At 37.6% G+C, this 25,477-nt stretch overlaps 1 protein-coding gene across 1 annotated transcript in view; it reads right to left on the reverse strand.

The window, feature by feature from the left end:
• DNAJC1 (DnaJ heat shock protein family (Hsp40) member C1) overlaps positions 1-25,477 on the reverse strand; it is a 202,904-nt gene that overhangs the window by 64,512 nt on the left and 112,915 nt on the right. Inside the window, exons 7-8 of the mRNA XM_070432751.1 lie at positions 24,003-24,093; positions 14,968-15,131 (exon numbers count right to left, since the gene is read on the reverse strand). Coding sequence (XP_070288852.1) covers positions 14,968-15,131; positions 24,003-24,093 — 255 coding nt within the window. The remainder of the gene's footprint in view (positions 1-14,967; positions 15,132-24,002; positions 24,094-25,477) is intronic.

Genomic DNA, 25,477 nt, shown 5'->3' on the forward strand with positions numbered 1-25,477 from the left:
AATATTTTTAATATTATTAAAAAGACCAAATACAAGGAAAATACAAAACACAAAAATCCTATACTCCAGAATACAGAAAAACTCTTACATTATAAAAGGAAGATCAGAAACAAATGTAGATTTTAAAAAATTCTCTCTCCATAGGTATACCTAGTTAGATTTAAAATATCAAAATTTTACTTTGGGAAAGCATTTAGTACACTATGATTCATCTTTTCTATGATGACCTTCTCTTTGCAAAATAAAATCTAATTTATTTAATTATCTGTTTTATATAACACCCTAATCCTACTAATAAGGCAGAAGTGGTTCATTGAGAGATACTGGAAAAAGAAACAGGAAATAGTACTCAGCTAATCAGCAATATGATGTCTGACTAGAACAAGTAGGATGTTAGTTGTCAGGAAGTGGAAAGCATTCTCAGCTTTCAAAGCAACACTGATGTGATAAGATTCAAGGCAAAGAGAGCAGGTGGTATGGTAGCAGTTTTAATTACATGATGCCCAGGCTTAACAAAAAACCCACTTTAGAGACTTAATCATTAATATTATCTTGGCATTCTTTCAATTAATTGTGAACTGTTTTCATTGTAGGAAGTTTCTATAAAGAAAACAAATTTAAAACTAAAAAGTTAAATAGCCATCACAACATAAATGGTTGTGAAAATATTTTCTCAAGCTATCTATGAAATATTCATTGAAAGACATTATGAAACGAAAGATGGTGTTAGAAAATATTAGTCAATAAAATAAAATTTGCTGATTAACCATTAAGAAAAATTCTTTCAGAAAATTATCTAATTAAAATTAAACTAGTATTTATTGAAGGGCTATGATGTGTCTATCACTTTATTTTATTTAATCCTTATGGTATTCTTTGTCTATTCATATATATTCTTGAATATATGCAAACATATATAAATCTCATGTACCTATTTTAGTCCACACAAAGGTACAGCTTCTGATTTTGTTCTTTCTCTCTTAGTTTATAAATCTGAGTCGAGACTGTGATTATTTTCTCTTTTCCCACGCAGAGAAACTTCTATAACACTGGAGGTCCCTAAGAATTTAATACAGCAGGATACGAAAACTGCCTATATTGTTTACTTTTTACAGCTTAAAAGAAATGTGTCCTAATTCAAAACAATCCAGTGCTTATTGAAGCCAGTAAATTCCTTTTGAGTGTGAAAAGGGTGGATAAAGAAAATCTAAGTGTAAAGGGAAGAGTTGAACTAAAAACCAAAATAGTTTTGAGGTGAGAGAGTTCCTTAAATTGGGAAGAGTAGATAGGACTGTGGATGTTCTGGCGCTTGGTGCAGCACAACCGGAGGTAAAAGGGCTTTGGAAAGAAGTGATTCCATATTTGTTCTTGGAGGCAAGCTTGAGAGTGGGAGTGGCAGCAAGAGGAAGGGCAGCTGCCAGTGCATCTCTTGCTATGTCAGTCTGCAGACACCACACTGGCCTGAGAGCAGGAAGACAAGCAAGTGAGACTCGCTTCAAAAGGAATTAGAGGGCACCCTCAGAAAATCAGCAAAGCAGCAACTCCAGACTGAGTGTCTTTTTGAAGAGATCATTGGGAAAGGGACCATGCCCCAAAGAATGACTAACAATAGACTTCTCACAGACTCTGCAGAGAAGGGCTTAATGTCAGAAATTTGTTTGAAAAGATTAAGAGATTTGGTATTTTTTGTACACAAATGATATCATACCTCTAAAAGGATCTCACAAAAATATAACATTTGTAAAAAGTGATTTTAATAGACTTAAAATAGGACTATAATAAAGCAAGAATACCAAACAAATAGCAAATATCTTAAATTTTTGAGCTTTCAAATCACTGGCCCTTTTTGTCATGATGACCAAGACATTCCTGAAATGCACTTTTAATAGCATCAGATAAAAATTCATTAATCAGGGTGACTTCTCTGCTATCCATTCAGAAGCAATGTTTAGAAAGAGTTTTCCTTTTATCCCTGAAGCTTTACTTATGTGATAAAAATATTGAATACAAAAGGTTAACTTGGCAAAATACATGACTTTCTAATAGGCAAACTTCTAATTTACCTTCTGAAAACGGACGATATTCGAAATCTAATATTATCATAACCAAATTATTTATGGAAATATAAAAATGTTTCAAAAAGTATATGTATAACAATGTGACTTTAAGCTAAAGAATGATAAAATATTCAGTGGCAAGCTGAATAGTTAATTGCTGGGTAACAGATCACGACCTCTCGCTGGAGACTTCAGCTGTTATCCGCTAACTACATTAAAAAGCTTTATAAAAGAAAACCCTGTTCTTAACAATAAAACAGATCAACCTAGGCCAGTGGTTCTCAACCTTGGCGGCACATTAGAATCACCTGGGAATCTTTTTAAAATCCTGATTTCCGGGCCTCATCCTCTGGAAACTCTGTTTCTTTGTTACTAATGTTGTGGCCTCACCCCATAACAAAGTAACCGAATCAATTTTAAAAAACTTACCAACACACCACTCCCATTGTGTATTCTAAAATTTTGATAAAGAGGGCTTTATGATGAATTTAAAATAAGTAACTGGAAGAATTACTCCCTGAAAGAACCAATGTTGTCATATAGGGAATATTACCTTAAATGGAACTAAATTACAAATTAGAATTGAAATTAAAAATACAAATGCAGAATATTAGCAAATATACAACTACTTATATATAAATCTGACAAAAGATGTTACTAAGAAAAATTAGAGAATACTTAAATAAAATGAAAGCTATACCATGTTCATGGATAAAAAGACTCAACATGTCAATTCTCCTCAAATTTATTTACAGATTCAATTCAATTCCCATAAAAATTCCAGCGGAATATTTTGTAAAGATTGAGTTGATTTTAAATTTTATATATAAATATAAAGAAATTATAGTCAATAAAATTTTGAAAAGAAGAACAAAGTTGGAGGATTTACACGTTCTGATTTCTAGACTTATTTATAGCTTATTAGCAAGACAATTTATATTAGTGTAAATAGAGATATATTGATTAATAGAACAGAACAGAGAACCCAGTATTAAACCAATACATATATGGTCAATTAATTTTCAACAAAGGCACCATGGCCATGCAATGGGTAAAGGATAAGCTTTAAAGAAATAGAATAATCACCACCGAGAGGAACCAAGATGGCGGCATAGGTAAACACCGGAGATTGCTGCCGAAAACAACCACTTCAAAAATACAACTAAAAGCGGAACGGACATCACCCAGAACCACAGGAAAGCTGGCTGAGGAGAGATTCTTCAACTAGAAGGAGAGAGAACAGCATACTGAGGCTCAGAGGAGGCGCAGTGTGGAAAATAAAAAGGTGCGGAGGTGCGCGCGCAGAGCGGGCTGGTGGCTGAGGGCGCGGTTGTCGTTTTCAATCAGGAGGGAGTCTCAGACTCTGGGCTCCAGATCCGGGCGAGTCTCTAGGGACTCAGACTCAAACGGGAGAAGCGGGATTGTCTGGCATCAGTTGAAACGTGAGGGCAGCTTTCTCTCCGAGGTTTGCAGCGGTGGCTGGGGTTCTGAGAAGCAGAGCCTCTGGGAAGGAGACTGAGAGCGACCATAACTGCTCCCTCCGCCCGCCCTGTTGAGCCCGCCCCGCCCCGCCCAAGCCCTGCGCAGAGCCATTTGCCGGATTGCCTCAGGCAAAGGCTAGATTAGCACCTCCCCAGAGGACAGAAGTTTTCCACACAGCTGATTCTCACAGCCAGTCGGCCTGGTGGTCAAACCCCTCTAGTATTAACTACAACAATCAAGGCTTAACTAGAACAAGACTGCGCACAAAGACCACTAGGGGGTGCACCAAGAAAGCATAAAAAATGCGGAGACAAAAAAACATGAAAGAAATGGAGGATATAGAGCTAAAAAATGCAATTTTGAGGGCTTGCAATAATGTGCTAGAAGCTGCCAATAAACTTGATGAGAGCCTCATGAAAACTAATGAGACCCTCGATGTTGTGTTAAAGAACCAACTAGAAATTAAGCATTCACTGACTGAAATAAAGAATATTATACAGACACCCAACAGCAGACCAGAGGAGCGCAAGAATCAAGTCAAAGATTTGAAATTTGAAGAAGCAAAAAATACCCAACCGGAAAAGCAAAATGAAAAAAGAATCCGAAAATACGAAGATAGTGTAAGGAGCCTCTGGGACAGCCTCAAGCGCACTAATATCAGAATTATAGGAGTGCCAGAAGATGAGAGACAGCAAGATATTGAAAATCTATTTGAAGAAATAATGACAGAAAACTTCCCCCACCTGGTGAAAGAAATGGACTTACAGGTCCAAGAAGCGAAGAGAACCCCAAACAAAAGGAATCCAAAGAGGACCACACCAAGACACATCATCATTAAAATGCCAAGAGCAAAAGACAAAGAGAGACTCTTAAAAGCAGCAAGAGAAAGAAAATCAGTTACCTACAAGGGAGTACCCATACGACTGTCAGCTGATTTCTCAACAGAAACTATGCAGGCCAGAAGGGAATGGCAAGAAATATTCAAAGTGATGAATGCCAAGAACCTACAACCAAGATTACTTTATCCAGCAAAGCTATCATTCAGAATTGAAGGTCAGATAAAGAGCTTCACAGATAAGGAAAAGCTAAAGGAGTTCATCACCACCAAGCCAGCATTATATGAAATGCTGAAAGGTATTCTTTAAGAAGAGGAAGAAGAAGAAAAAGGTGAAGATACAAATTATGAACAACAAACATGCATCTATCAACAAGTGAATCTAAGAATCAAATGAATAAATAATCTGATGTACAGAATGAACTGGTGATTATAATGAATCAGGGACATGGAAAGGGAATGGACTGACTATTCTTGGGGGGGAAAGGGGAGTGGGAGATGTGGGAAGAGACTGGACAAAAATCGTGCACCTATGGATGAGGACAGTGGATGGGGAGTAAGGGTGGAGGGTGGGGCGGGAACTGGGAGGAGGGGAGTTATGGGGGGGGGAGAGGAACAAATGTAATCTGAACAATAAAGATTTAATTAAAAAAAAAATAAAGAAATAGTGATGGAACATTGGATGTTAAAAAATATATAAACCTCAACCTTACCTCACACTATATACAAAATTAGCTTGAACTCAATCACAAATCTAAATATATGATGAAAAACTATACAAACTTCTAGGTAAAAACGTAGGAGAAACTTAGTGACTTTGGATTTGGCAAAGATTCTTAATTAGGCCATAAAAAGAACTTAGCATAAAAGAAAAAACTTCATAAAATGAAAATTGAAATTTTAAACTTTTGCTCTTCAATGAACACTATCACTTAATAAAAAGCAAGTCATAACTGGGAGGACATATTTGCAAAACATATAGGTGACAAAGGACTTGCATCTAAAATACATAAAGAACTTTAAACTTAATAACACAAACATGGGAATAGAGGGCTTCCAGTCAAGATGGGAGAGTAGATAAACTCTGTGCTCACCTATTCTATGGCCACATCAAAATTAAAACTAAATTATAGAGAACCACCTGAAGACTGGCTGAACAGGATTCCTATAACTGAGGATATAAAGAAGAAGCCACAATTAGACTGGTAGGAAGGGCAGATATCCAATACAGAAGAGTCACCCAGACAGTGTGGTGGAGTTCCCTCTTAAGGAGAGAGGGGTTGCAGCCCCACACGAGGCTCCCCAAACTGGGGCATCAGTGCTGAAAAGAGGATTCCACATAACATCAGGCTGTGAAAACTAGTAAGGATTGTGTCCCAGAGAAATAAGGGCTATGGGAAACCAAGGTACTGCAGAACTTAAAGAGACAGCACACAGACTCATTCACTTGCTCAAAGCTCCAGCACATGGGCAACTTAAAAAGCACCAGGAGCATATGGGAAGGGACTAAACTGACTAACCTCAGGGCGAGGCCTGGAGGGGCAGGGGTTGAGGCAACTGTCTTCAGAAATGGAAGTGCTGGCAGGAATTCCATTGCTGAACTTTTATTCCATCTAGATTACAGGTGCAGACAGGTGCTAGTCAATAATAAAAAAAAACTCCCAACAAACAAAAGCCTTGGACCAGATGGCTTCCTAGGTAAATTTTAACAAACATTAAAAGAAGAATTAATACCTATCCTTCTTAAACTATTCTCAAAATTGAAGAGGGAAGGCTCCCAAACTCATTTTACAAAGCCAGCATTACCCTGATACCAAAACCAGACACTACACAAAAGAAAATTATAGGCCAGCCCTAACAGGTTTGGCTCAGTGGATAGAGCGTCGGCCTGCGGACTCAAGGGTCCCATGTTCGATTCCGGTCAGGGGCATGTACCTTTGTTGCGGGCACATCCCCAGTAGGGAGTGTGTAGGAGGCAGCTGATCGATGTTTCTCTCTCATCGATGTTTCAAACTCTCTATCCCTTTCCCTTCCTCTCTGTAAAAAAATAAATAAAATATATATATATATTTTTTAAAAAAGAAAATTATAGGCCAATATCCCTGATGAATACAGATGTAAAAATACTCAACAAAATATTAGCAATCTGAATTCAGCAACACATTAAAAAGATCATACACCATGATCAAATGGGATTTATTTCCATTGATTTAATATCTGTAAGTCAATTAACATGACACACCACATAAAAATAAAGGATAAAAGTCACATGATCATATCAAAGAATGCAGAAAAAGCATTTGACAAAATCCATCATCCATTGTTGCTAAAAACTCTCAGCAAAGTGGGGATAGAGGGGACATACCTCAAATCATAAAGGCCCTATATGGTTAACAATATGCTCAAGAGTGAAAAGCTGAAAGCTTTTCTTTAAGATCAGGAATAAGACAAGGATGTCCACTTTCACCACTTCCAATCAACATAATATTGGAAATCCTAGCCAGAGCAAACAATAAAAATAGAAAAAGACATCCAAATTGGGAAGTAAGAAGTAAAACTATATTTTTTTTTACAGATGACATGATATAGAAAACCCTAAAGGTTCCATCAAAAAGAAATATTAGAACTAATAAATGAATTCAGTAAAATAGCAGAACACAAAATTAATATTCAGAAACTGGTTGCATCTTTATACATCAACCAGAGGCCCAGTGCACGAAATTCGTGCATGGGTAGAGTCCCTAGGTCTGGCTGGTGATCAGGGCCAATCGGGGCCTTCCTTCGTTCTGCACCACCCCCTGGTGGTCAGCACACATCATAGCGAGTCGCCGAACTCCCGGTAGGTCAGGGGTCCTCAAACTTTTTAAACAGGGGGCCAGTTCACTGTCCCTCAGACCGTTGGAGGGCCAGACTATAGTTTTTAAAAAAACTATGAACAAATTCCTATGCACACTGCACATATCTTATTTTGAAGTAAAAAAACAAAACGGGAACAAATACAATATTTGTATTTGCATGTGGCCCGCGGGCTGTAGTTTGAGGACCCCTGCAGTAGGTCGAACTCCAGAAAGGACAATTTGCATATTAGCCTTTTATTATACAGGATAACAAACTACTAAAAGAGAAATTAAAAACAATCCCATTTACAATTGCATAAAAAAATACCTAGCCTGGCTGGTGTGGCTCAATGGTTGGGCATCAACCTATGAATCAGGAGGTCATGGTTTGATTTCTGGTCAGAGCACAAGCCTGGGTTGTGGGCTCAATCTCCAGTAGGGGGCGTGAAGGAGGTAGCCAATGAATGATTCTGTCTCATCACTGATGTTTCTATCTCTCCCTTCCTGTCTCTGAAATCAACAAAACTATATTTTAAAAAATACCTAGGAAAAAATTTAACCAAGGAGGTAAAAGACCTGTAATCAGAAAAGTACAAAAGATACTGAAGTTACAAATAAATTAAAGAATATGCTTTATTCAGATAAGAAGAATTAACATTGTTAAATGTTCACACTTCCCAAAACAATCTACAGATTCAGAGCAATTCCTATTAAAATACCAATGAACAAATAATTATAAAATTTCTAAAATCAAACAAACAAACAAACCCCCACAAAAGACTGCTAATAGCCAAAGCAATCTTGACAAAAAAGAACAAAGTTGGAGGTATCACACTACCTAATATCAAACTACAAGGCTCTAGTAATCAAAACAGCATGGTACTGGCATCGAAACAGACACATAGATCAATGAAAGAGAACAGACAGCCCAGAAATACACCCACACCTATATGGTCAACTAATCTATGAAAAAGGATGCAAGAATATACAATGAGGTAAAGACTATCTCTTTAAAACTCTGTGACATAGTTTTTAGCAATATGTTTTTGGATATGTCTCCCTGGACAAGGGAAACAAAGAAAAAATAAACAAATGGGACTAAATTGAATTTAAAAGTTTTTGAACAGAAAATGAAACCATCAACAAAACAAAAAGACAACCTAATGAATGGGAGAAGATATTCACCAATGATACCCACTAAGCAATATTCAAAATATATAAAGAGCTCATAAAACTTAACACCAAAAACACAATCTGATTAAAAAATGGGCAGAGGACCCAATCATATATTTCTGTAGAGTCCAACAGACATAAGAAAAAAAATACTCAATATCACTAATTATAAGGGAAATACAAGATAAAACTATAATGAGATATCACCTCACACCTATAAGAATGGCTATCATCAATAAATCAACAAAAAGTGTTGACAAGGATGTGGAGAAAGGGAATCCTCTGGTACTTTGGAGGGATTGTAAATTGGTGCAGCCACTATAGAAAATAGTGGCTGAAATTAAAAACAGAACTATCATATGACCCAGCAATCCCACTTGAGGGTATTTATTTGAAGAAAACAAAAACACAACTGGAAAAGATACATGTACCCCCATGTTCACTGCAGCATTATCTACAGCACTTAAGCTTAGGAAACAACCTAAATGTACACCAATGGATGAATGGACAAAGAAACTGTGGTATATCTATACAGTGGAATATTACTTGGCCACAAAAAAGAATGAAACCTTATCATCTGCCACAACATGGATGGTCCTAAAGGGTATTATACTATGTAGAATAAGTTAGAGAAAGACAAATACTATATGATCTCACAAATGACCTCACATTTTTTAAACTATATTTTATTGTTTTTTTACAGAGAGGAAAGGAGAGGGATAGAGAGTTAGAGATATCGAAGAGAGAGAAACATCGACCAGCTGCCTCCTGCACACCCCCCACTGGGGATGTGCCTGTAACCAAGGTACATACCCTTGACTGGAATCGAACCCAGGACTCTTCAGTCCTTAGGCTGACGCTCTATCCACTAAACCAAACCGGTCAGGGCTGACCTCACATTTTTAGTGGAATCTAAAAAAAAAAGTCTAAGCTCACAGATAAAGCAAACATATTGCTGCTAATCAGAGGTGGGGTGTGGGGGTGGGTGAACTGACTGAAGGGGATCAAAAGGAACAAACTTACAGTTATAAAATATACAAGTCATGGAGATGTAATGTACAGCGTGGTAATAATACTGTATGGCATAGTTAAAAGTTGCTAGCAAAGTAAATCTTAAAGGTTCTTATTAAACACACATTTTTTGTAACTATGTATGGTGACTATGTATGTCAGCTAGACTTATTATGGTGAAAAAGTTCAATAAGTAATTTTAATGATTAAATATAAAAAATTTATAGATGGCTTGGCCGGCGTGGCTCAGTGGTTGAGCATTGGCCCATGAACCAGGAGGTGACAGTTCTATTCTCAGACAGGGAACATGCCTGGGTTGCAGGCTTCATCTCCAGTAGGGGGCATGCAGGAGGCAGTCGATTGATATTTCTCTCATTGATGTTTCTATATATCTATCCCTCTCCCTTCCTCTCTCTAAAATTAATAAAAATGTATTTTAAAATATTATTAAAAATTTATAGATGAAGCTTTTTTTTGAGATTGAAAATGAAACAAGGATGCCTATCATCACTCCTACTCTACATGTATTGGAGATTCTTAGCACAAAAGAGAAAAAACACACACATAATATTCAGAAAAACTATTAGAATTTTAAAAAATTTAGCAAGATTGTTAGATACAAAAATCAACTGTATTTCTATATACTAAGTATAGTAGAAAGTGAAATTTAAGTAAGATAATCACACACAAAGCCATCTAAAACCACTAAATACCCAGAAATAAATCCAAGAAAAAATGTGTAATATGTACACATAATAAGCTGCAATATGTTAATTTTTTAAAAAGATTTAAATAAATGGATTTACTCATGGGTTTTAGAGTCAATGCTGTATGAATGCCAATTCTTTCAAAATTGATCTATATGCTCAATGTAATTCTAAGTGAACATGGCACCTGAATAATTTGTGGAAAATGATACTTTAAAAATTTATACAAAAATAGGAAGTGGCAATCTTATAGAAGGAAAATAAAGCTGGAAAATTATTGTACCAGATATCTATTATGAAGGCACAGTAGTGAAAATTGTATGGTATCAGCACAAGGATGGAGAAGTAGATTAGTGAAACAAAATGAAAAGTCTGGCAATAGAAACATATGGTAATGGACACTTTTATGAAAACACAGACATTTGTAGAGCTGTAGGATGCAGTCTTTTTATTAATTGGTATTGGGTAAATTGGTATGAAAATATTTTGGAAAAAAAATAAACTTGATCATTACTTTACACCCAACACAAAAATAAACTCCAGGGATAACTGATCTTAAATGTAAAAAGTAGAGTATTAAAACTTCTAGAAGGATTTGAAAATATCTTTATTTATTTTAAAATATATTTTTATTGATTTTAGAGAGGAAGGGATAGGGGAGAGAGAGAGAGAGAAACATCAATGATGAGATAGAATCATTGATTGGCTGCCTCCTGCACGCCCCTCACTGGGAATCAAGCCCACCACCCGGGCATGTGCCCCTGACCGGAATCAAACCCGGGACCCTTCAGTCCGCAGACGCTCTATCAACTGAGCCAAACCAGCTAGGGCAGTGGTTCTCAACCTTCCTAATGCGGTGACCCTTTAATACAGTTCCTCATGTTGTGGTGACCCCCAACCATAAAATTATTTTCGTTGCTACTTCATAACTGTAATTTTGCTACTGTTATGAGTCATAATGTAAATATCTGATATACAGGATGTATTTAGGCGATCCCTGTGAAAGGGTCATTTGACCTCCAAAGGGGTCGTGACCCATAGGTTGAGAACCACTGACTTAGGGTGAAAATATCTACACTAATAAAAGACAAACATGCAAATTGACCGTACCTTCACTATGCCTTAAGCCATGTCCACCAGCCAATCAGAACAACTATATGCAAATTAACCCAACCAAGATGGCGGCCTGCAGCCACGGAGCTGGAGCAAGCAGGAGGCTTGGTTGCCCCAATGATGGAGGAAGCCAAGCTTCCCTGCTTGCCGGGGTGGGCTCTGAGCTTCACTCCAAGCAACAAAGTTTCAATTATAGAAGATAAATAAACCCCAGATATCTGCTTTCAGTCAGCCATGGCTACAGAGCTGGAGTGAGCAGGAGGTTTCCCTCCCACCCGCCCTGGCCAGCTCTGAGCTCCTCTGAAGGTTACAAAGTTTCAATTATAGAAGGTAAATAAATCCCAGAATAAAAAAAGAAAAAAGAAAAAAAGGAGAGGCTGGGAGCTTCCGTCACCGGGGGGCTTGGCCAGCCTGAAAACAGCCCTCAGCCCCTCACGCAGGCTGGCCAGGCACCCCAGTGGAGACCCCAACTCTGAAGGGGGTGTGACCAGCCTGCAAACAGACATCAGCCCCTCACCCAGGCTGGCCAGGCAAATCAGTGGTGACCCCCACCCTGAAGGGGGTGTGACCAGCTTGCAAACAGCCATCAGCTCCTCACCCAGGCTGGCCAAGCACCCCAGCGGGATCCCCACCCTGATCCAGGACACCCTTCAGGGCAAACCAGCCGGCCCCCACCCGTGCACCAGGCCTCTATCCTATATAGTAAAAGGGTAATATGCAAACTGACCCTAACAGCAGAAGGACTGGGAATGACTGGTCACTATGACACACACTGACCACCAGGGGGCAGACAATCAATGCAGGAGCTGCCCCCTGGTTGTCAGTGTGCTCCCACAGGGGGAGCTCTGCCCAGCCACAAGCCAGGCTGATGGCTTCCAGTATAGCAGTGGTGGTGGGAGCCTCTCCTGCCTCCTCAGCAGCACTAAGGATGTCTGACTGCAGCTTAGGCCTGCTCCCCGCTGGCAAGTGGACATCCCCTGAGGGCTACCGGGCTGCCAGAGGGATGTCTGACTGCCAGCTTGGGCCCAATCCACCATGGAGCAGGCCTAAGCCAGCAGGTGGACATCCTCTGAGGGGTCCCAGACTGCAAGAGGGCATAGGTTGGGCTGAGGGACCCCCCCCCCCCCCAGTGCACAAATTTTTGTGCACCGGGCCTCTAGTCTTTATTATGAGATAGGAAAATATTTCTTAAACACAACACAAAAAACACCAAATAAAGAAAAAGAAAAGATTGATTATTAAAATTAGTAATTCTGATCATCAAAAGATACCATGAAGACAGTAAAAAGGCAAGCCAGAAGGAGGAAATATATGCAAGACTCATTTCTGAAATATAAAAAGAACTCATAACAAATCAGTATGTAAAAACACTGGCAACCTAGTACAAAAAGACTTGAAAAGGCTCTTTGTATAGGAGGATACCAGTGTTTAATAAATTCAATCTTATTAATCAAAGAATATGCAAATTGAAACATAATTAGATGTCACTACATAACTTACCATAATGGTTAAAATATAAAAGACTTGACCAAGTACTGGCAAGGATGTAGAGTAACTAGAAATTTCATATCATGCTGCTTACATAGAAATTGATACAAACATTTAAAAAAAACTCGTTTAGAACTATTTACTGAAGTTGACCCTGCAACATAACTACAAAAATAGAAAGTTACATTTTTTGTAAACTGTACTAGAAGTATAATAATATTCACAAGAGAATTATTCATATGGTCAAAAACTAGAAACAGCCGAAACCGGTTTGGCTCAGTGGATAGAGCGTCGGCCTTCGGACTCAAGGGTCCCAGGTTCGATTCCGGTCAAGGGCATGTACCCGGGTTGCCGGCACATCCCCAGTGGGAGATGTGCAGGAGGCAGTTGATTGATGTTTCTCTCTCATCGATGTTTCTAACTCTCTATCTCTCTCCCTTCCTCTCTGTAAAAATTCAATAAAATATATTTTTAAAAAACAAAAAACAAACAAAACAAAAAAAACAAAAAAAAACTAGAAACAATGCAAATCTCCAACAAAAAAATAATTTGTGCTGTATATATTTCTAAATGGTCTACTATATAGCAATATAAATGAATAACTCGCTGCTCTACACAATAATAAATGAGTCTCACAAATATTATATTAAATAGAGGAAAGTAGATGGAAGATTACATATGGGATGTATTCTGGATGAAATGTTTGTGTTCCCCTCAAATCATAACTCCATTGTGATATGCCCTTATAAGTGGAATAAGTGACCTTATAAAAGAGACCTCAGAGAGTTCTCTCACCTTTTCTGCCATATAAGGACAGAGCAAGAAGACTACTGTCTATGAATTAGGAAGAGCACCCTCTCCAGACACCAAAGCTGCTGATGCCTTGATCTTGGACTTTTCAATCTTCAGAACTATGAGAAATAAATGTTTGTTCTTTAAGCTACCCAGTCTATTATATATTTGTTATAGCAGTCTGAAATGATGAAGGATGATTCCATTTATAAACTTCAAACAATAGGAAAAACTAATCTATGATGTTAGAAGTCAGGATAATAGATATTTAGTTGGAAGAAAAGAAAAGTAGTGAATCAAACTGTGACCTCCTGGCTCATGGGCCAAAGGAGGAAGCATGAGTAAGGCTTCTGGGTATTGGAAATGTCCCCTCCCTTCCACCCTCCTTCTGTCCCTCTCTCTCTTTTTTAATTGGGGCGACATCCTATATAATAAAAGCCTAATATGCTAAGTGTCCGGTCGTCCATTCAACCAATCAAAGCATAATATGCTAACGATATGCTAAGGCTGCTCAACCGCTTGCTATGACGTGCACTGACCACCAGAGGGCAGTCGACCAGTTGCTATGATGTCCACTGACCGCCAGGGGGCAGATGCTCTGACTGGTAGATTTGCTGGGGTCTGGCTGATCGGGAATGAGGCAGACTGGCTGGACATGCCTTGGAGCCCTCCCCAACTGGCCAACATCCTGTGTCCCTCCCTGGCCCCGATTGTGCACCGGTGGGGTCCCTTGGCCTGGCCTGCGCCCTTGTAATCCGGGACCCCTCAAGGGATATCAGAGAGCCGGTTTCAGCTTGATCCTGCAGGCCAGGCTGAGGGACCCCACTGTTGCATGAATTCATGCACAGGGCCTCTAGTTGGTTAATAAAATTATATAGGTTTGCAGTGTACAATTCTATGATACATCATCTGCATATGGCATTTTTGTGTTTACCACTGAAAGTCAAATCTCCTTCTGTCACAATATATTTGACCCTACTTACAATTTACAACACCCCTTCCCCCCCAACCCCCTTTCCCTTTGGTAAGCACTTTACTGATGTCTGTGTCTATGAGTTTTTATTTGTCTTGTTTGTTCATTTGTTCCCTTCAGTTTTATAAGTGAAATCATGATTCTTGAGTCGTTCTGTCTGACTTATTTTGCTTAGCATGCTTAGCATAATATTCTCAAGTTCCATCCATGTTGTGGCAAATGGTACTATTTCATCTTTTCTTATGGCTGAGTAGTATTCTATTGCATATATGTACCACATCTTCTTTATTCAATCGTCAATCAAAAGACACTTTGGTTGTTTCTATGTCTTGGCCACTGTGAATAATAGCAATGTTCTATTTCTTCATCTTGGCAATGGTTAACTTGGTTCTCTAGTGATAGATCTCTGAGCTCACTGACATATGTAGCTGTATATCTATATTTAATGTACTTGTCTGCATGTACTTGACACAAAATAAAATTTCAAAAGCTTATTTACCTGTTTTTTCTGTGTTCTGTTCCTGTTTTCCAGCCAATCATCCATTTGTTCCTCAATTTCTTCTATAGAAGTTCCATGATCATATGATTGAATATATGCACTTTCCAAAGGCGTATACACAGGAAATTCAGGTTTTGGTTTTTTTATTTTAACTTTCTTTGGCTCTAACAAATGTTTAAAAGAACAGAAATAATTTTTAACATTTTATTCATAGACCATATCTTGAAGAACACCTATTTTTCATCGAACTATTTAGCTATAGGTTTTACTGTGCATTTTCCACTGCATATACATTGTTTTAACATAAAACTTAGAGGCCCTAGTTGGGTAGCTCAGTTGATTAGAGCATCATCCTGATACCCCAAGGTTGTGGGTTCGATTCCCAGTCAGGGCACAGACAAAAAGCAACCAATGAATGTATAAATAAGTGAAACAACAAATTGATGTTTCTCTCTCTCAAATCAAAACAAAAAAATCCTCAGAGATGCTAATGATGAGATGATGATGATATAATCATCATATCAAATTGTATACATCTTTAGTTTTCAAAGTACTTTCCATATGATTTCAGTTATATGTGGAATCTGAAGAATAAAATAAATGAACAAACAAAATAGAAACAGACTTATAGATACAGAGAACAGACTGATGAATGCCATAAGGAAGGGCCATTAGGGGGTTGGGTGAAAAAGGTGAAGGGATTAAGAAGTACTAATTGGTAGTTATGATAGGGATGTAAAGTAAAGCATAGGGAATATAGTCTACAATGCTGTAATAACTACGCATGGTGCCAGGTGGGACTTGAAATATTGGTGGAACACTTTGTGAAGTATATGATTATATAACTGCTATGCTGTAAACCAGAAACTAATACAAAATAACATTGAATGTAAACTATAATTTAAAAATAAAACTTTTAAAAACTGGGGAAAAAGTACTTTACTAGTACATGAAACATTTCATTTCTGGCACAATTGAAAAAGCCTGGTCATTAGTGTTTTAATCCTACATTTACCACCTAATAGTTAAATATTGGGCAAATAACTTAACTATTTATCAAGTATCATTTTCTGATCTGTAAAAGATAGATAAATCTAACCTCATAAGTTTGATGTGAAGAAAAATTATCCCCTATCAAACTACCTGGCATAAAATGGAATACATTTATCTTTTCAATATTTTACAAAGGCAAAATTAATCTGGCAGCATCAGGGGTAGTTATCAGTAGCTAGTTATCAACTGGCCTCTTCATTAAATCCCATTTTTATTATAGAGTTAACATTGAGAAGCAACTCCATTCTTAATTACTATTGTCAAAATCACACAGCCTTATAACCATATCTTTACCATCCTCTGTGTGTGTGTGTTTGCATATACTATAACTTAATAAAATTTATGGGCATAGGAATAGACAAAATCCTGGATGAGAATAGAGAACCTATAAATATTTAAATTCAGTGGGAAATGGATTTAATAAATGATGCTGGCACAACTAAATATCCATTTGAAAAAATAACAACTAGGACACATACATAAGTAAATCCCAGGTGGATAGGTGATTTGATTTAATACCAGAACAATAAAATCTTGCAATGAGAAATCTAAAAAACTACCTGTACTATTTAAAGAAAGAGGAAATATTAACTAGGAACCTAGTTGCTATAAAAAAGATAAAAGGTAGAATAACAAATCAAGAGAGAAATAACATATTTGGATAGAACTTCTACAAGTCAAAGTACAAACAAAAGATTGATAAATAGATTATATAAAGAGATTTTATAAAGTAACAAGGGGATAAACAGCCCAATAGAAATAAAAGGCCAAAAATAATGTACATTAAGAATATAGTGCCGTGGGAAACAGTTCTGTTTAGAAAGAATATTATCTTAATTAGAAATTATGTGGAATCTACTATTATATTTTATTTTATACTAGTGGCCCAGTGCACGAAATTCGTGCCTGTGTGTGTGTGTGTGTGTGTGTGTCCCTTAGCCTGACCTACTACCTCTCCAATCTGGGACCGGCAGTTGGACATCCCTCTCGCAATCTGGTACCGCTGGCTCCTAACCACTCACCTGCCTGCCTGGCCACCTCTAACCACTCTGTCTGTCGGCTTGCTCGCCCCCAACTGCCGCCCCCCCCGCCCCCCGCCGGCCTTCTCACCCCCTACTCCCCCCCCCTTGCTAGCCTGCTCGCCCCTTACTGCCCCCCCCCCCCCACATGCTGGCCTGCTCGCCCGCAACTGCCCCCCCACCAGCCTGATCGCCCCCAACTGCCCCCCGCCCCTGCCAGCCTAATCACCTCCAACTGCCCTTCCCTCCTGGTCTGATCACCCCTAACTGCCTCTGCCTCGGCCCTGCCACCATGGCTTTGTCCAGAAGGACATCTGGAAGGTCTCCTGGTCTAATTAGCATATTACCCTTTTATTAGTATAGAGGATTGCTTTAATACCTTAATATTTGCAGGCTTTTAGGTTGCTGACTTAAAAAAAACCCACAACAAACCCTGACCCCATAACAGGAAATTAGTAACTTAAATGACATGTGAATTTGCTACAAACATATCAATAATCACATATAGTATCACCAGAGTACCATACAAGCCCAAATAGAAGGCCAGGTTGTTTTGTTTTAAAAAAATATATTTTTATTGATTTCAAAGAGGAAGGGAAGGAAGAGGGAGAGATAGAAACATCAATGATGAGAGAGAATCACTGATCGGCTGCCGCCTACATGCCCCCTACTGGGGATCAAGCCTGCAACGCAGGGATGTGCCCTTGACCAGAATCGAACCGGGGACCCTTCAGTCTGCAGGGTGCCGTTCTATCCATTGAGCAAAACCGGCCAGGGCTAGGTTTTTGTTTTTGAAAACGTTTTTAGAAAAGAAGAAGCCATAAAATTGACTCCACATGAAGCCTGTCACATTACTCAGCTTCTCTCGTTTTTTAAATTTTATTTTGTATAAAGTACTGCTAAGGGACAGCCCACATAAACAAGAAACCATCTCATGAGAACTAATTTTGTCTGCTTATAGAGAACCACTTATAAAAAAGAAGTAAATAAATCTGGTTGTTTGTATTTATTTCTGGGGTGTTTCATCACCATTACAAGTGTTTGATGTCTTTTTAAATAAGCATTTAAAAATCACTTTAAAAAAGTAGTACAAAACTTCTAGTTCTGGAAAAATGGAGAAATACTTTTCCATAGTCATCCCACTAAGAAAAACTAAAAGTCTTAAATTTTTTTTTTTTAGTCCTAAATTTTTTGTATGAAACAAACACCACATGATTCTGAATATTGGAGAGAAGACAGACCAGCTAGGTATGGCAGGACTCAATGAACACCAAGGTGGTGAGTTGTGTGAGGTGTTTGTTTTTTTGCCTCATACATCCCAGACTCCGCCCCCCCCCCCCCGCCCCCGCCAAAAAAAAAGAAAAAGGAAATTAAGAAAAGAAAAAAAATTACCAATACGAAACTTTTAGATAATAGCCAATCTACTTCAGGTAAAAAGAACTGACAAAACCCTATGCCAGCAAGGCTAATGGGAAGCCTAGACTTCTGCCACTGTGAGGCTGTAACAAGGCACCACAGTCTCCCCTCCAGGGTGAGGTAGAAAGTGTAGGAAGCCAGACTTTCATCCCTGCTGAGAGGTAATGAGGACCACCTTTCCCTGTAGAGTCAGTAGAGAACAGGTGGGTAGCCTGGATTTCCACATCCATCCAAGGATAATGAGGTGTCCCTACCCTGCCCTTCCAGGATGGTTTCAGAGGAAGCAGAGAGGACACTCAGGGCTTTCACAGCTGCCCAGCAGCAATGAGGTAACTCCCTTCTCCCCCGGTCCCCGCCCCATTTCAGAAGCCAGGCGGGGAGCAGTAAGTAGACATTCTTGCCTATCCCAGCCAGGGTGTTATCAGTGGAGGCCTACTGACAAGCAGGAACACCCATATCCACCCAACCCTGAGAGTATTCACAACTCCTCTCTCCCTCAGCTGTAATACAGGCCATGAAGGGAACCTGGACTCCCACCCCTACCTGACCATAACAGGGCAGCAACCTTGTCCTTCTTCTACTAGAGCTTTGTCAGAGAACATTAGGAAAAAGAAAAGATTAAATAAGACCCAGAGTCTTATAATGACCCAAATGTACAAGTTTTAATAAAATATCTCATCAAGAGTATCTCAATTTGATGAAAAGAAAATCAACAGATGCCAACAAGATGAAAAAGATACCCAAATGATCTGACTAGGATTTTAAAGCAGCCATTATGAAAATGTTTTGACAAGCAATAAGAAACGCTCTTAAAATAAGTAAAGAAATAAAAAGTCAACAGAAAAAAAATACGAGACATAAAGAACCAAATAGAAATATAAGAACTGAAAGGTATATTAACTGAAATTAAAAACAATGAATAGGCACTCGACAGAAAAATGGAGCAGAGAGAACAATCAGTGAATTTGACGATAGAATAATAAATTACCCAATCTGAAAAACAGAGAAAGCAGATTGAGAGAGAGAGAGAGAGGAAGGAAGGAAGGAAGGAAGGGAGGGAGGGAGGGAGGGAGGGAGGAAGGGAGGAAGGAAGGAAGGAAGGAAGGAAGGAAGGAAGGAAGGAAGGAAGGAAGGAAGGAAGAAAGGAAGGAAGATCAGAGCACCCACTAAAAAGCCTTGGGGACTTTTGGGAATATAATAAAAGATCCAACATTCATGTCACAAAATTCCTGAAAGAGAAAAAGAGGGCAGGACTAAAAGAGGATTCAAAGAAATATTGCCTGAAAGTTTGCTAAAGCTGGCAAAAGATACAACCCTACAGATTCAAGCAGCTTAATGAATCTCAAACAAAATACATGTAAAGAAATCCATGCATAAATAATGAAAATCAAACTTCTGAAAAAAAGAACGAAAAAGAAAAATATCTTAAAAGTAGCAAGAGAGAAATGAAACCTTACCTGTAAAGGAAAAGCAATTCAAATGACAATAGAATTTGTATCCAAACACATGTAGCCAGAGGGAAGTGGCACAACATTTTCAAGTGCTGAAAGTAAAGAACTGTCAACTTAAAATTCTGTATCTGGCCTGGCCAGTTTGGCTCAATGGATAGAGCCTCAGCCAGCAGACTGTAGAGTCCCAGGTTCGATTCTGGTCAAGGGCACATGCCCAGGTTGTGGGCTCAATCCTCAGTTGGGGACATGCAGGAGGCAGCCGATCAATGATTCACTCTTATCATTGATGTTTCTATTTCTCTCTCCCTCTCCCTTCCTCTCTGAAATCAATAAAAATATATTTTAAAAAAATTCTGTATCTAGTGAGCCCAGCCAGTGTGACTCAGTGGTTGAGCATCGACTCAGGAACCATGAGGTCACTGGTTCGATTTAGAGTCAGGGCACAAGCCCAGGTTGCAGGCTCAATCCCCAGTAGGGGGAGTGTAGGAGGCAGCTGGTCGATGTTTCTCTCTCCCTTCCTGTCTCTAAAAATCTATGAAAAAATACATTAAAAAAAGAGGTTTTAGTTAAGAAAAATTCTGTGTCTGGTGAAAATATCCTTCAGGAATAAAGGGAAAACCAAGATAACTGTAGGTGAAGGAAAACTAAGAAAATTTGTTATCAGGAGACCTGTCTGATAATGACTAAAGGAAATTCTCCAAAAAGAAAGGAAATCATAAAAAAAAATGTAAAACAATAGGAGGAAAGAAAAAACAAGAGAAATATAAAAATATGGGTTAACACAATAGATTTTCCTCCTCCTCTACAGGTTTTAAGTTATGCTTGACAACCGAATTACAATAACATTCAATGTATGTAAAGAAAATACATAAGACAATGATAAGTGGGAAAGGTAAATGAATGTAAAGGGAGGAAATGTTTCTACCTATCACGTGAAATGGTAAACTGTGGACAACAGTAGATGTATAAGTTATGTATATTTAACATATACCTAGAGCACCCACCAAAAACGTTATACAAAGTGATACACTAAAAAACTATAAGTAAATCCAAATAGAATTCTAAAAAAAAAAAATTTAAATAACCCACAAAGAATCAGGAAAAAGAAAACAGGGAAATGAAAAAGAGAGAAAACAAAGAGAAAACAAAAATTAAAATGGCAGACTTAAGCCTTAACATATCAATAATTACATTAAATGCAAATGGTCTACATATTTGGAAAAATAGTCATAAACTTCAAAAGGAAGTTTCTGTATTATGGTAAATACTTTATGTTTAACCCCTATTTTCAAAGAATTTTAGTGCACATACTTAATCCATTATTATGAGAGAATTCATATATGCCAAAATAAATGGCTCGTTACAAAAACTACATAAAAATAAGTTGTGTTATAAATAAATAAATTCTAGGGATAAAATGGACAGCATGATGACTATCGTTAATAATACTGTATTATATATTAAAAAGTTGCTAAGAGAATCAATCTTAAAAGTTCTCATCACAACAAAAAACATTTGTAGCAGTTACAATATGATGGATATTAATTAGACTTACTGTTGCGATCACGTTGCAATATATACATATATTGAATCATTATATGGTACAAAGAAAACTAATGTTATATGCCATTTACATATCAAAGAGTTAGTTTAATATTTTTCTCTTTTCTTATAGAAAATGTGACTTCTCCCCTCCTTTGACTAACTAGTTTTAAAAGGCTTAGAAAATTTTATGTAACAATTTTATAACAATTATATAAAAATTACATTTAATTTCATTTATTCATTGATTTATTCAATTTAACTGAAACTATTTCAACATCTGCTATAACATCAGCTTCTATTTCAATCTTAGGTTTAATATGACAATAATAATCATTTGTCCACACTTACTCCCCCAACACACACACATTAGTCAATCTTAATATGTAATCCTCCCTCATCCTAAAAATTTTCCTCTTAATGGAAATCTGACTTAGTTATATAGCTGATTTGAATATTAGTTTATACTTGTAAGTGTTGAAAACTTTTGAATTAAATTACATGTTCCTGAATCTGAGTTCTGTATAGACTAGGTGCTCACATGACACTCATTAATTAATATTCATGACATTACATTAATTCATATATTCATTTACTCATCCATCTGCTAAACATTCACTATGTGCCAGGACACTGTATTGAATCCTGCAGACAAAAAACCCCGGAAAAACAAAAAACTAGTCCCTGCGCTAAAGCTAAAGCTTCCCAGACATTTGAAGAATTCTGATAGGCAAAAAAAAAAAAAAAAAAATGGTCCCCTAAATATGACCATATTCTAATCCCCGGAAGCTGGGAATATTTCACTTTACAAGGGAAAAGGGACTTTGCAGATGTGATTATGACTGAACACCTAGAGAAAGGAGATTCTCCTGAATTCTCCAAGGTGACCTCATCTAATCACATGGGTCCTTAAAAACAGAGAACCTTTCCCAGTTATGTTCAGGCAGAGATGTGATGCTAGAAGAACAGTAAGAAATGAACCATTGCTGGCTTTGAAGATGCAGGAAGGGCCAGGATCCAAGGAATGTGGGAGGTCTCTAGAAGCTGGAAAAGGAATGCAGTCCTGCTTGATAAACCTTGATTTTAGGCAAGTGAGATCCAGGTCAGACTTCTGACCCACACAACTCTAAGATAATAAATTTGTGTTTAAGCCTTTTAATTTGTAGCCATTTGTTAGAGTAGCAATAGAAAACTAACACTGGGGTAATCTAGTCCAACATGTTGTTTTTTTGGACAGATCAGAAAACTAAAATCCTCAAAGGCACACATTTACTAGTAGGTAGTGGCAATGCACTTTTGGGTGTGAAGATAACATAATTCTTATCTGTTCTTAAACCTTGGTCTGATGTCAGGGTGAAGGCAGTAGCTAGGACTTTCAGGATATGAAGGGAAATAGCTAACACCACTTTTCTGTATATTAAATGTGTGGTATACTAATACCACAGTTGCTCATCTCTAGGTTGATTTGGCTAAATTACTACTATATGCTGCAGAAAAACTTTTACTGCATATCCTCAAAAGTACACAAATCATTTTATAAAACTATGCATGCTATCATGTTCATTCATTTATAGGTGCAAAGTAATCTTTGCATTGTCTTCTGTGCCCAGATTGGTACTGGGTACACCATGCACTTTTCTAGGAACCCCGATCTGTGAAGGGAATGGAGTCTGAACCAAAAATACATTGGAATTTTTAAAATAAGAGATTTCACCTCCATGAATTCAGTCAAGTACTTATTGAGCACCTACTGTGTCCCAGGGACTTTAATAGAAACAATAGACCCGAAACTTATATTTTATTGGGGGAACCAGATGGTAAACAACAGTAATAAATAAATTAATGCTAAATATTGTTAAATGCTCTTAACAAAAATAAAGGAATGTAAAGGCACATTTTGACTAGTCTTAAAAGGCTTAGAACACTTTTATGTAAACATTTTACTTAATAAAAATTACATTTAGTTTTATTTATTCAATTTAATTGAAACTATTTCAACAATCAGACAAAAAAGAAAATGGGGAAAATGCCTTTTATGTTCCACTTCTAAAATCAGCAATAACTGTCTTTAATGTTCAGTGGAAGACTTCAACATGCTGATAATGTAGTCAAGGTTTTTCATATTATATAACACTAATACAAATGAAACAAAACTTTCAAAACAAAAGCCATTGATTTTCCAGGTTTCCCACTTACTATTGTAATACAGCAAGTTGGGTGATAACTGGATAGACTTGGCACATAATATTGTATCAATGACAATTACAGCACTGGAGTATTTTAGGATTTCCAGATTCTGGTTGCCTCCTAGACTTGAAGAACTATATGACCCATGTTGATTTTCTCTCTCCTTCTGACATTAAACTGTGGAGGGCTCAATAATTACTAATACAGTATTTCCCACCTATTATACATTAAGGACAACTAACTATATAGAGGGTGGCAAAGAAGACATAGAAAATTTAATTACTACTGAATTTAAGAGAAAATTCAAACTTAAATAATCAATTTTATACGATTTTGTTAACACAGTAAGACAATGTTTAAAACTCACTTTGAAGTGTTTCAAGTTCAGCTCTAGTCAATGCATCTTCCTTTTCCTTCAGTCTTGTTTCTTTATATTTAGCATAAAACTGTCCAGCATCCTTAAAAAAGTTACAGATTAACATAAGAATCGGTTTGCTTTGATATTATTTTCCACATAACTTTATTTTAAAGCAGTATATTCTTTTTTGTTTTGTTAGTTCTCACCAGAGGATATTTTTTCCATTGATTTTTTTTGAGAGAGTGGAAGAGAGAGAGAAAAAGAGAAAGAGAGATATCGATGTGAGAGAGACATACCAATTGATTGCCTCCACAAGCCCCGAGTGGGGCCTGGGATCAAACTTGCAACCCAGGTACCTGCCCTTGACTGGGAATAGAACCCATGACCCTTCAGTGTGCAGGCCGATGCTTTAACCACTGAGCCATACTGGCTGGGGCTAAAGCAGTATATTCTTTAACAACGCGTCTTCCTTTGTGTTTATGCTTTCAAATTTTATGATGAACAGAAGAAACTAAATGAACACTTTCCTATAATTTTACTGTCTTAGAGGGCTGACTAAAGCCAGACATTGCATGAGTATACAGTTAAGTATTTTCTCTCAGATATGGAAGGGAAGTATTCTCTTCCTGTTTTCTTCCATTGTGCATTTTTCAATATAGTGCTATCGCATGACTAGAGAGCAGAAAAAAGACACTTTTTAATGGAATTAAATTATTTTGTATAGTAAATTGCATTATTGTACTAACATTATTTTCACATTAGTCCTTTAACTCTAAAATTTTTTCAAAGTTATTATATGCAAATCTGATTATGAAACCTATATGACCATGTAGATACAAGTGAAAGTTGCCATTCCTCCTTCTACTATACTAAGATATCAGTTCCTATCGTGGAGGGTTGAAGATTAAGAACACATGCTATATACAAATGCTTAGTTGTCAAGATAACAGTGGCTAAAGTCTAAAGGTTCGGTACATATGTATGACTTAGCAGAGTACTGAAAAAGACTAAGCCTTCAATAATCACAGACATGGAGAAAAACAAGTTGATACTCGAGGGCCAGTGGTCGGCAAACTCATTAGTCAACAGAGCCAAATATCAACAGTACAAGGATTGAAATTTCTTTTGAGAGCCAAACTTTTTAAACTTAAACTATATAGGTACATATATTAACTTAATTAGGGTACTCTTAAGGCTTAGGAAGAGCCACACTCAAGGGGCCAAAGAGCCGCATGTGGCTTGCGAGCCGCAGTTTGCCGACCACGGCTTAGGCATATAAAGCTCTTGACAATAAAAAAAGCAAAAACATAATTTTCACCACCCTTTGACTCAAACTTCATCTATTCTATAGTGCTATTACTATGGCTGCCAGGTCACACTGTGCTGTGCTTCCATGTCTTTGTGTATGCTTTGCCCTCTAGCTAGCATATGTTGCTACTCTATCATTATTCTGAAGAACTCCTATCTATTCTTTAAAACCCTAT

Source organism: Myotis yumanensis, unplaced genomic scaffold, assembly GCF_028538775.1.
Source record: "Myotis yumanensis isolate MYYU_CA2020_CCGP unplaced genomic scaffold, mMyoYum1.0.hap1 SCAF_1, whole genome shotgun sequence".
NCBI classification, from domain to species: Eukaryota; Metazoa; Chordata; class Mammalia; order Chiroptera; family Vespertilionidae; genus Myotis; species Myotis yumanensis.